Source organism: Austrofundulus limnaeus, unplaced genomic scaffold (genome assembly GCF_001266775.1).
Source record: "Austrofundulus limnaeus strain Quisiro unplaced genomic scaffold, Austrofundulus_limnaeus-1.0 Scaffold291, whole genome shotgun sequence".
Taxonomy (NCBI): domain Eukaryota; kingdom Metazoa; phylum Chordata; class Actinopteri; order Cyprinodontiformes; family Rivulidae; genus Austrofundulus; species Austrofundulus limnaeus.
The window spans coordinates 643,529-653,981 of NW_013952693.1; the positions used below are offsets into that span (position 1 = coordinate 643,529).

Here is a 10,453-nt window from a genome sequence, read left to right on the forward strand (position 1 = left end):
CCCCCTTTCTCTCTTTTCTCCCTGCAGCGTTTTTCTTACAGAAACATTTTGAGCTTCTGGTAACACTTTGCGGACCTTGTGTTTCAGAGGCAGTTTATTAGTTTCACGGACTTGTGACTTGAATGCACACTGTCCGTTGTCTCTGTGTGGCATTGTTTTTTGTCTCACTGGGTGCTGTTTCCTCCCAAATGTTAGATGCTCTCGGCACCTGGGCAGCTCCGGACACTTCCAGAGCTCTGGCCGTTTCTCTGAAGCTGAACGTGTGTGTGACCTGCTAATCATTAACCCACAGCTGTTTACTCTAATAAACCTTCTGTTCTGAAGCCGTGTGTTCTAACCTAAAGTATTGATATTTCAGAACAAACTAATGTCCTTTTTCCTACTTGTTTTTTTTTTAGTTTCATTAACCATAATGTTGAAGCATTCGTTGCAGGTGGTTTGTTACTTCGTTCCTAAAGCAGTAAATAATACAGGAAGAAGAGGAAGCTCTGGCACAGTTTAAGCTCACACTCCCCATCTGTACCTCATTCCCATCCTGTTTTCACAAACCTCTCCAGGTTTGACCTGATAGCTAACGGTGGCGCATCACTGACTCTGCGGTTCGAGCGTGCCCCCTTCCTGAGCCAGGAGCGCACCGTGTGGCTGCCCTGGAGCCAGTTTTATGCTATGGACACTCTGGTGCTTAAGACAGAAGAAAACACGATCCCAGGCTGTGACCTGAGTGGCTTCGTCAGGCCTGACCCTCTTGTGATTGCATCCCCTCTCTCCTCCTTCTTCAGCTCCAAGCCAGGGGAGAAACCCATCATACCGGAGACACAGGTGCGGTACCGCTGACCTCTGGCAGCCGGCTAATCCTCCTCCTCCCGGTACCTTTGCACTCTTGCTTCTCTCTCTCCTGTACGCCCGTCTTTTGTAGCCCCTCTTCCCCACCCCCCACTTGCCCTCCGCTTCCATAGCTTCCCTCTCATTCCTTGCCTCTTTCCAATTTCTTTATTTCATCCCTTGTTTTTTTTTTTCCTTGTCCTTCAGCCATCACTGGAAGCGCGACCCCCATTACTCCCACTCTCTCTAATCCCCCTAATCCCTCTCTGCCGCTCTCTTTGTCTTCCAGGTGCTGCATGAGCAGATCGAGGTGCCTGGCACGAGTCTAAAGCTGTGCTACCTAAGTTCGCGGACCCAGGGCTACCGCTCCCTTCTCAAGGTGACCATGACTCCCGCTGTGGTGCCCATGGGCCTGCTGAAGGTCCACCTGATGGTGGCAGTGGAGGGCCACCTCTTCCAGAAGTGGTTCCACGCCTCCCCAAACCTGGCCTACACCTACATCTGGGATAAGACAGACGCATACGGGCAGAGGGTCTACGGCCTCTCGGAAGCTGTTGGTGAGTGGGGCGTTCCGACAGTTTCCCTCCCCGGCACTCGCTGAATACATTAAACAATTTAACATGAAGGGGGCACCGGCTATGACAGAGGGAGTGAAGCTAATTAGGAAGCCTGAAGGAGAGATAATACACCAGAAATATGGCTTGGAGTGCAGCGGTATGGSCACAGYATGGTGCCTTTTTTCTTTTTTTWAAATCTTCTTTTACATCGAAGCTGCATTTAGTTCAGTCAGCCAGCCGTAACTGTGGTGAAGGGTTATTAACCATCAGGGTGAGTTAGCAGTTAACTACTGGAGCAGCAAGCAGGAGTCCACGGGAGCCTCGGTGCTATTACATTCTGCTGTCACAGTCRCTCACAGATGCTGTCAGCCAAACGCTGCTGTCAAACCTCAGACTCAGCGGTCATCTGGGGCTTCGGCAAGGACTGAAGTCACGAGGGGTATGCTGTTTGGGAAACTACATTCACTCAAAGATCCCTAGTGTTCCCCAGAGTAACCGCCATCTTTTTTTTAACATTTACTCAAGATAACATATAGGGGTTTTTTTTCAATCTATTGTACAAATACTGGTATCTGACGTTACTGTTGTTGGTGGTGAACCTGGAGAATGTGCTGGAAGTTGCACTCTTGCTGTGAATCAAGCGAGAGTTGATGTGTTAGCGCACATTTCCGTTGAGCGCAAGAACCCACAAATGTACACATCTTCTATAAACAGTCTAATTGTTTTTATCCGATCTCAGGCTTGTTATTTTATTAATTTTTTTAAATACGTGCACAGCTTGTATTCAAATGAGCAGAGACTCTGCCAGCACATGTGCCTGATTTGGACGTAATGTTTCCACCAGCAGCCTTTTTCACCGCAGCAGCCAGCCTGGCCTCCAGGTTTTTTGTGTTTTTTTAAGCCTACAGGGGCAATCTTTCCAATTAACAAGGTTTTTGATCGATTTAGCAGCATGACAGCGTGTTAGTTAGGTGTGAGTGCAGGTTGGGGTACAGGTGCTAACTAGCTTTTTTTGTGTATCACACGTTTTGCTGCTGAAATGAACTTGAAGCAGTTTGATCTAATGAAGTTTGCCATAATCTTTTTTGTTTCTTTCATAGCTTTTTAAAAACAATTTCTTAATAATATGTAGTGCTAATTGTTGTCTTTTTTTTTGGCTCTGTCTATTTCCACATTTAGTGTCGGTGGGTTACGAATACGAGTCGTGTGCGAGTCTAATCCTCTGGGAAAAGAGGACGACCATTCTGCAGGGCTACGAATTGGATCCCACCAGTTTGGGCGGGTGGTCGCTCGACAAACACCACATACTCAACACTCGCAGCGGTAAGTTTAATGTACACACCTTGATTTTTTTTTAAACCCACAATTGAGCATAGACTTTGCAGACGGTTTTCCTCAGCTTTACTCTCCAGTTTATATTTAGCCAGTTCCCCATGTGTTGCAGGTTTCCGCACTGTGTATCTCACTTAATGTGCCATTGTCAAAGGGGGGGCTCGCAGGGAGGGCGTTTAGACCACACAGCGCTTCCTGTGGTTCACATTAGGCTGTCAGGCACTTGCTTTACCTGTCAGCAAGGATTGTTTTACAGGAAGTGTTGTCTCGCCGAGTTCAACTCCTTTGTTAACTGAACCCGTGCATCAGCCAATCAGCATCAACTAGTAGAATAGAATAGAATAGAATAGAATAGAATAGAATAGAATAGAATAGAATAGAATAGAATAGAATAGAATAGAATAGAATAGAAACAGCCTTTATTGTCCCGCATGGGGAAATTCAGGTGTAGTAGCAGCAGCAGATACATACATCAATCTACAGAAACCGTATATTGCTGTGTGACATTATCAACTGTAGCAATAATAATATAATTAAAGATAGTAACAATAAAAATAAACATGGATTAAAATAAAAATAAGTATTAATTACTGTACTGGACTATCAAGATGAACTATCAAGATCAAAATGAAAATAAAAGCAAGATACTGTGCAGAAAAATATGTAATTCCAGAAGAAAAAAAACAGTCATGACAGACTCGTGATCTGAGGGGGTGTGCAAACTGGGTCAAACTCAGTCATTAAGTCAGTGTTCCAATACCAGAAAAATGATGTACAATTGCCACTGGTTATTATTTATGTAATGCTTGAGAGGTAGTTGTTTGATGTGCAAACACAAACATGGATGCTTATCATGATTGTTGGGAGCATTGATGGTTATAGAGTAACAGCTGATGGGAGGAAGGATCTGCAGTAACGTTCTTTTGTGCATTTAGGATGCAGCAGGCAAATAATGCAAAGATTAGGGTTAGTGGTGGTAATTAGGGTGGCACCTTTTTCATGAAGTAATCCAGGATCTTCATGTTGGTCGGTGTGTGGAAACTGTTCCAAAAAGCTCCTCTAGAATAAAGACTTGTTTGTTGTTCCAGGCATCCTTCACAAAGGCAGCGGTGAGAACGTCTTCGTGACGGAGCAGCCTCCGGTGATCACGAGCATCATGGGAAATGGGCGCAGGCGCAGCATTTCATGCCCAAGCTGCAACGGCCTTGCAGACGGAAACAAGCTGCTGGCGCCGGTTGCACTGGCGATGGGCATCGATGGAAGCCTTTACGTTGGTGACCTCAACTTTGTACGCCGGGTCTACCCCTCCATGAACACAACGGGCATCCTGGAGTTAAGGTAAAACACGTAACTGATTTGAATTTATTTATAAGGACTGCTTGTGTGGTTACTGCCTAAAATTCCAATTTACATCAACTTATTTCTATATAATTCAATAATAATTTGGGACTTACTTTGTTAATAATCTAAGTATAAAAAAATGTAAATATTTTTACAAGGGTGTCAAACTCATTTTTCACAGACGGCCACATGAGCATTGTGGTGACCCTCAAAGGGCCTGTTGTAATTAACTTTTCATGTTTAACTTTGACTAAACATGAAACATCTCATTGCTATGGTTGAGCACAGGTAACAAACAATAGCTGAGCTCTACGTGGTATTTCCTGCATAGAAACAGTGTTTTTACATGTTCTCATATAACACTGAAAAGTCCTAAGTGTATGACTGACTAAATGTGAAATAAAAAATACAGAAATACTATTAAAAGTAAAAGTAAGGGTTTTACTCACTGATGTGTTGTGGTAACAGGCTGCCATCCTAAAAAAACACAAAACCTGAACTTTTATTGTGTACAAACAGAAAACAATTATCACGATATTTGTTCAGTTATGTTAGCTTAGTTTTTTCCCCCACCTGTTTAGCCCAAGATCAACATTGTCTGTGTGGAAAATTTTAGCAAACTTTCACTAAGGTTTTTTTTTTCATGACATGTGACGTCCTCTTACCAAAAGTCAGATCACACTGTTCCCAATCAAATTGGACGTTTTAATGTGTTTTTCCAAAGCTACTGCAGAAATAATGAACTGAAGATCATGACAAAAACAGAAGATTAATGTACGAATATGTAAAGGATGCTCCAACGATTATGCCCCACCATAACGTATTAGACGTCAGTTTGGCCGGCAGAGGTTCGATTGTTATAGTTTATAGTTTGATAGTTTATTCATTTTGATTAAAAACAAAAATTTCAATACAACAAAAAAGAACCACAAATNTTTTTTAATGAAAGTTCAAGCTTCAATATTTCCTGGAGAGCATCTTTCATGTCAGGTCCCTGAGGCCCCCCCTCGTCTCCGKTGTCCACAGGGGCCGGGTAACAAAATATCCTTGTTGTGCTGCTACAGAATGAAACAAGTCCTCAAAAGACTCCAGGTTCACCTGAGCTGCAAGAAAAAAAAGATTATAATTAAACCGATGTTTGTCAGCAAGCCAGCAGGTGTGGTTCTCACATGGGGAAGGTTGTTTCAGGGACAGATTTCTGTTAGCGTTGCCAGTGGAGGTGTGTGTGTCTGTGCATGTGTGTGTCCATTTAATGCACCTGAGGCTGTGGGAAAGAACAACACCTAATGTCTCACACATTCATTTCTAATGATGGGTCCTTTCTCACACTGAGGGCGTGACACAGTGGAGTTAGTGTCGGACCACCGTTAATGATTTATGTATTTATTTAAATAAAACACCTCRGTTCTCTGRACTCCTCTTCCCAGTCCAGTCTCAGAAACCCTGGTGTCTCATTGGACCAGAGCCGACCCTGCTCTGGACAGCCAGGCATGATATTTACTTACAAACTGTTTTTATCAACTGAGAAATGTCTCTAAATTCAGGCCTCTGTTAATTAAATCGAACCTGGACAGGATTATTCACTCTTTCATCTCTTCTCATTTAGACTTTTGTAACTCTTATTTTAGATTTGCTCCTTATAAAAAATGTTAATACAAATAAAATTGACTCTTACTTTTTGGCTCCACAAAATGTAAATCTCTTTGTGTTTACAGTTTGCTGCGGGAAAGCAAAACTGAATTGTTGCAGAGTTTTAAGCATTTATTCCCTTGTAATAATTGTTATTCTGTATTTTAGGGTTTGTGTTAAATGTTCTTGTGGACCTAACTTAGTTTAGTTTAGTTTAGTTTAGTTTAGTTTAATAGTTCATTCATTTTGATTAAAAACAAAAATTTCAATACAACAAAAAAGAAACACAAATCTCATAAAATGAAAGGAAGCAGAAGAAGAAAAAATCGTATATATTCCCCTATTTAACGAAAATAGAATAATAAAAATAAAAATATATACACATTTATATGTGTACACATACATACACACATTCATATATGCATACATATTGTATGTATAGATGTACATGATTGGTGGAGATACTGACAGAATAAGAGATAAGGAAATGAACAGCGTGGAAAATGGGCTAAAAACAAAGATGTAAAAGAAATGAGGGGAGACAGTGGGGATGGTGGGACTTAAAACTCCACTTGAAAACAATTTCTCCAGAGTGTTTTTTTTACATGTTTACATTTTGTTGTTCACACCACAGACAGCTTTGTTTTGCTCTCTGTAGGTATCTCTCTGCAGGCTGTGCGGATTAACATTTGTTTTGTTGTGCTTTTATCTACTTTTCCTCTCTTCAAGGAACAAAGATTTCAGGCACAGGTGAGTTACTTGTGTGCATAAATTAAAAGCTGCTGAAGATACTCAAATTGTGAAAAAATTTAAAAATGTGCGTTATTCAGTCATTTTAAAGACATTTTGTTTTTTTGTCGTTTCAGTAATAATCCAACCCATAAGTACTTCCTAGCAGTAGATCCAGTATCTGGAGCTTTGTTCATCTCGGACACCAACTCCCGGCGAATTTACCGAGTCCGCTCGCTGACGGGCGGCCGGCTGTTGTCGGACAACGCTGAGGTGGTGGCGGGAACCGGGGAGCAGTGCTTACCCTTTGACGAGCGCTGCGGTGATGGAGGGAAAGCCACTGAAGCGACACTTATGAGCCCCAAAGGTAAGACCTGTTACAGTTATCTTTTTATTATGCCTTAATTCCAATTTCTTGTCAAATAAAGACAAAACAAACACAATATCCACTCTTTAGGAAAGYGTTTTGACAAGCAATTATGGTTTTGCGTTCGATTTCAGAAGACGTGTAAATTTGCAGTGCTTTAAATTTCCATTAAGCTCTGTAGTATCTCAACTCAACTAAAGCAGGACAGAGACAGAAGCAGCTTTTATAAACCAGGTTAATATTAAACTTATAATGAAATTATTTTTATGGATCACTGGATCTCAGAACATCGTGACACCAAACTGTCAAGGATGTCACGCTGTAACATTTCCTGCTGGTGACATGAGTGTGTGTAATGTAGGACTGCATATGTCAGTACTTTGCAGTGTGTGTGTGTGTGTGTGTGTGTGTGTGTGTGTGTGTGTGTGTGTGTGTGTTGCTGAGACAAATAAATCCATCTTTTCTGTTGCACAGAAAGTCAGCCAGCAAACCTCAACTTTGCACCTTTTTCTTTTCTTTTTTATCTATTTCCCTCATTTAGTCGGTGCCCTTTGCTTTTTCTGCTCAGTCTGTTGTTTTGTGTTCTGCTGCATGTAGTAGTAGTTATTTTTGAGCACTCACGCTTCTCCGAATGTCTGCTCCCTGTTAGACCAACAAGGCAGACCTCCCCTCCCCTCTCTGTAAACAATAGAGCATGGTAGAAACAAATGCTAGAGGACATTCGGGTCGTGAAAAAAAAAAGATGTACGGAAGGGGGAAAAAGCAGGTCAGGAGGAAGTGTATGAAAAGCCACTTTCCTTTTTAGATAATCTGCTTGCACACTGCARTTGCCCTCAGCTTCACATCCCGATGACTCATCCCTCCCAAAAACGAACACTTCTCAACAGTTCAACGGCCGTTCCATCACAGAGCCCCCCCCTCCCTCATTCAATGAGGTGCTGAGCCATCCAGCTGCCGGAGCCGCCATCCGTTTATTTTATTTTTATTTTCGGCGACGGCAAAGAGTGAAGTTTAATTGACTTAAAGTGTCCGTGGKCTGCCCGCGGCGTCTGAGTTATGAGTCGTCGCTCAGGCTGTTCGTCTCTGCGCTCGACAGGTATAGCAGTGGATAAAAATGGCCTGATGTATTTCGTGGATGCCACCATGATCCGCAAGGTGGACCAGAATGGCATCATCTCCACTTTGCTGGGCGCCAACGACCTGACRGCCGTCCGACCGCTGAGCTGTGACACCAGCATGGACGTCAGCCAGGTAAGGCGAGAAGGTAAAAAAAAAGGTGACGGCGTGATAGATGACGATGTGGGCGCCTCGGAGTGCTGAGCTTTTTGCGATGACTGTTGGGAAACGAGCCAGGCAGAAGGGGGTCAGGGTGAAGTTTATATAGAGGCTCTTCATTTAAAAAAAAACGAAGAGGCTTATCCGAACATCCCCACCTGCATCTTTACGACCGCGTGTATCCTTCCTGTTTTTGTTTCACAGGTGCGTCTTGAGTGGCCCACGGACTTGGCAGTGAACCCCATGGACAACTCTCTCTACGTCCTGGAAAACAATGTCATCTTACGCATCACTGAGAACCACCAGGTCTGTAACACAAGGCTGGATCACCACAGCAAACCCCCTAAGGGTGGACACTCACTGTAGGGTTCTGACAAGATTTTCTTCCAATTAGTCTCTTCCCAGCCAATTTAAAGGCACAAGAAGTTCAATTCCTGCAAGTTTTGCACTGGTGACAAAATCACCCATTAATTAGCTCCAAGAAAATTCCACTTTCTATTATCTAACTTCATTATTGAAAGTTTTTAGTTGCGATTTTCATTAATAAATCGCTAACTTTTCTACATCTCTGTTTGCCACATTAGTCTCGTTTGATCCCCGGTGTCTTGTGCCGTTTCCTGTAGGTGAGCATTATAGCGGGTCGGCCCATGCATTGTCAGGTCCCAGGCATCGACTACAGCCTCAGTAAGCTGGCTATACACGCAGCCCTGGAGAGCGCCACCGCCATCGCCCTGTCCCACACCGGCACCCTCTACATTGCCGAGACGGATGAGAAAAAGATTAATCGAGTCAGACAGGTACGTGCTGTGGGAATATGTTAGGGTTCTTGTTGTTTTTGAGAGGGAATTAGATTTCCTCAAGATATTTCTGGCCACCAAAGCTGACAGCTCATTTGTTCTAGCTGTGCTCTTTAAAATATTCCATCAGATTTCAATAGTTGATTCGAAATAAATATTGCTTGTGGCGATGCATCCTCTTTTTAATAACCGTCTTTTGTGTTGTTTTGTTTTCCCTTTTGTTTTAAGGTGAGCACGAATGGCGAAATCTCGCTACTGGCTGGCACGGCGTCCGACTGCGACTGCAAGAACGACGTSAACTGCAACTGCTTCTACGGGGACGACGGCTACGCCCCCGACGCCGGCTTGAACTCCCCGACCTCCCTGTCCGTGTCCCCCGACGGCGCGCTTTTCATCGCCGACCTCAACAACATTCGCATCAGGGCGGTGCGGGCGAACCGGCCGGGCCCCGCCCTCTCGAGCGTGGGGTTCGCGGGGTCGGCGCAGTACGAGGTGGCGTCGCCCAGAGAGCAGGAGCTGTATGTTTTCAACGGGGAGGGGCTTCACGTCCAGACGGTCAGCTTAGTGACGGGGGAGCCTCTGTACAACTTCACCTACGGCCCCGACGGAGAGCTGGCCATGCTGGTGGACAACTGCAACAACACCGTCAAAGTGAGGAGAGACAGCTTAGGTCAGGGAGGTGGGGCCGGCCTCCTCAGGCTGGTGCTGCTGCCCGAGAACCAGGTGGTGACACTTGGGCTGGACCCAACTGGGGGGCTGCGCAGCGTGTCTGCCATGGGTCAGGAGGTGGCTCTGATGGGCTACAACGGGAACACGGGCCTCCTGGCGACCAAAGCTGACGAGACTGGGTGGACCACATTTTATCAGTAAGTGTAAATTCAAAACTGCTTGAAAAACAGACAGTGTCATGTTTTTAGTTATTTTTTACATGTTGTACTACTGCCCCCTTGTGTTAGCTTTTACAACTACAACCAGTTCCTCCTCTTCAGTTCCTTTCCAGCAGTTGTTTGAGGTACAAAGGTAGCAAATCCCTGCCTGGTAACTTTTGATGCAATTTCTCCACCCTCCCAGGTACGACAGCGAGGGTCGCCTGACCAACGTGACGTACCCAACGGGCATGGTGACGAGCCTCCACCGCGAGATCGAGCGCTCCATCAACATCGACATCGAGAGCTCGAGCAGAGACGACGACGTGACCGTCATCACCAACCTGTCGTCGGTCGAAGCGTCGTACACGGTGGTGCAAGGTAAAGACTGGCACAAAGGTGGTTGCACGCTGAGCTGGAGCAGTTGGGGGCAAATTGAAAAAAACAGGAGTTCTTCTTCACCGGCTGCTAATTGTAATTTTTTTACTCAGACATTTGCATTCTCCTGGAGATTATTTTCCACATCCAGCTCTTTTTTTATCCCCCACTCCCTCTCTCATGGAATAAAATTACCAGTATATGGTTGTTAATCCCAGCTGGGTCATCCAGCTTTTGAAAGTCATCACAGTGAAATTCATTAACTCGCGTCAAGTGAATCCTCCTCATCCCTCAAGCCTTCTCTTTTCACACACACACACACACACAGACACACACACACACACACACACACACACACAC

At 44.4% G+C, this 10,453-nt stretch overlaps 1 protein-coding gene and 1 long non-coding RNA gene across 2 annotated transcripts in view; one reads left to right on the forward strand and one right to left on the reverse strand.

Annotated features, from left to right (window-relative positions):
• Positions 1-10,453, forward strand: part of tenm2a (teneurin transmembrane protein 2a) — a 346,633-nt gene that overhangs the window by 319,099 nt on the left and 17,081 nt on the right. The window contains exons 17-27 of the mRNA XM_014021396.1: positions 558-819; positions 1,112-1,379; positions 2,559-2,702; positions 3,800-4,049; positions 6,411-6,431; positions 6,548-6,777; positions 7,874-8,028; positions 8,257-8,358; positions 8,676-8,849; positions 9,078-9,715; positions 9,921-10,096. Coding sequence (XP_013876850.1) covers positions 558-819; positions 1,112-1,379; positions 2,559-2,702; positions 3,800-4,049; positions 6,411-6,431; positions 6,548-6,777; positions 7,874-8,028; positions 8,257-8,358; positions 8,676-8,849; positions 9,078-9,715; positions 9,921-10,096 — 2,420 coding nt within the window. The remainder of the gene's footprint in view (positions 1-557; positions 820-1,111; positions 1,380-2,558; positions 2,703-3,799; positions 4,050-6,410; positions 6,432-6,547; positions 6,778-7,873; positions 8,029-8,256; positions 8,359-8,675; positions 8,850-9,077; positions 9,716-9,920; positions 10,097-10,453) is intronic.
• LOC106526724 (uncharacterized) lies at positions 2,695-3,848 on the reverse strand. Its single transcript, XR_001311297.1, has 2 exons — positions 3,704-3,848; positions 2,695-3,034 (listed from the first exon to the last, which is right to left on the reverse strand). It is a non-coding gene; the product is annotated as an uncharacterized LOC106526724 (long non-coding RNA).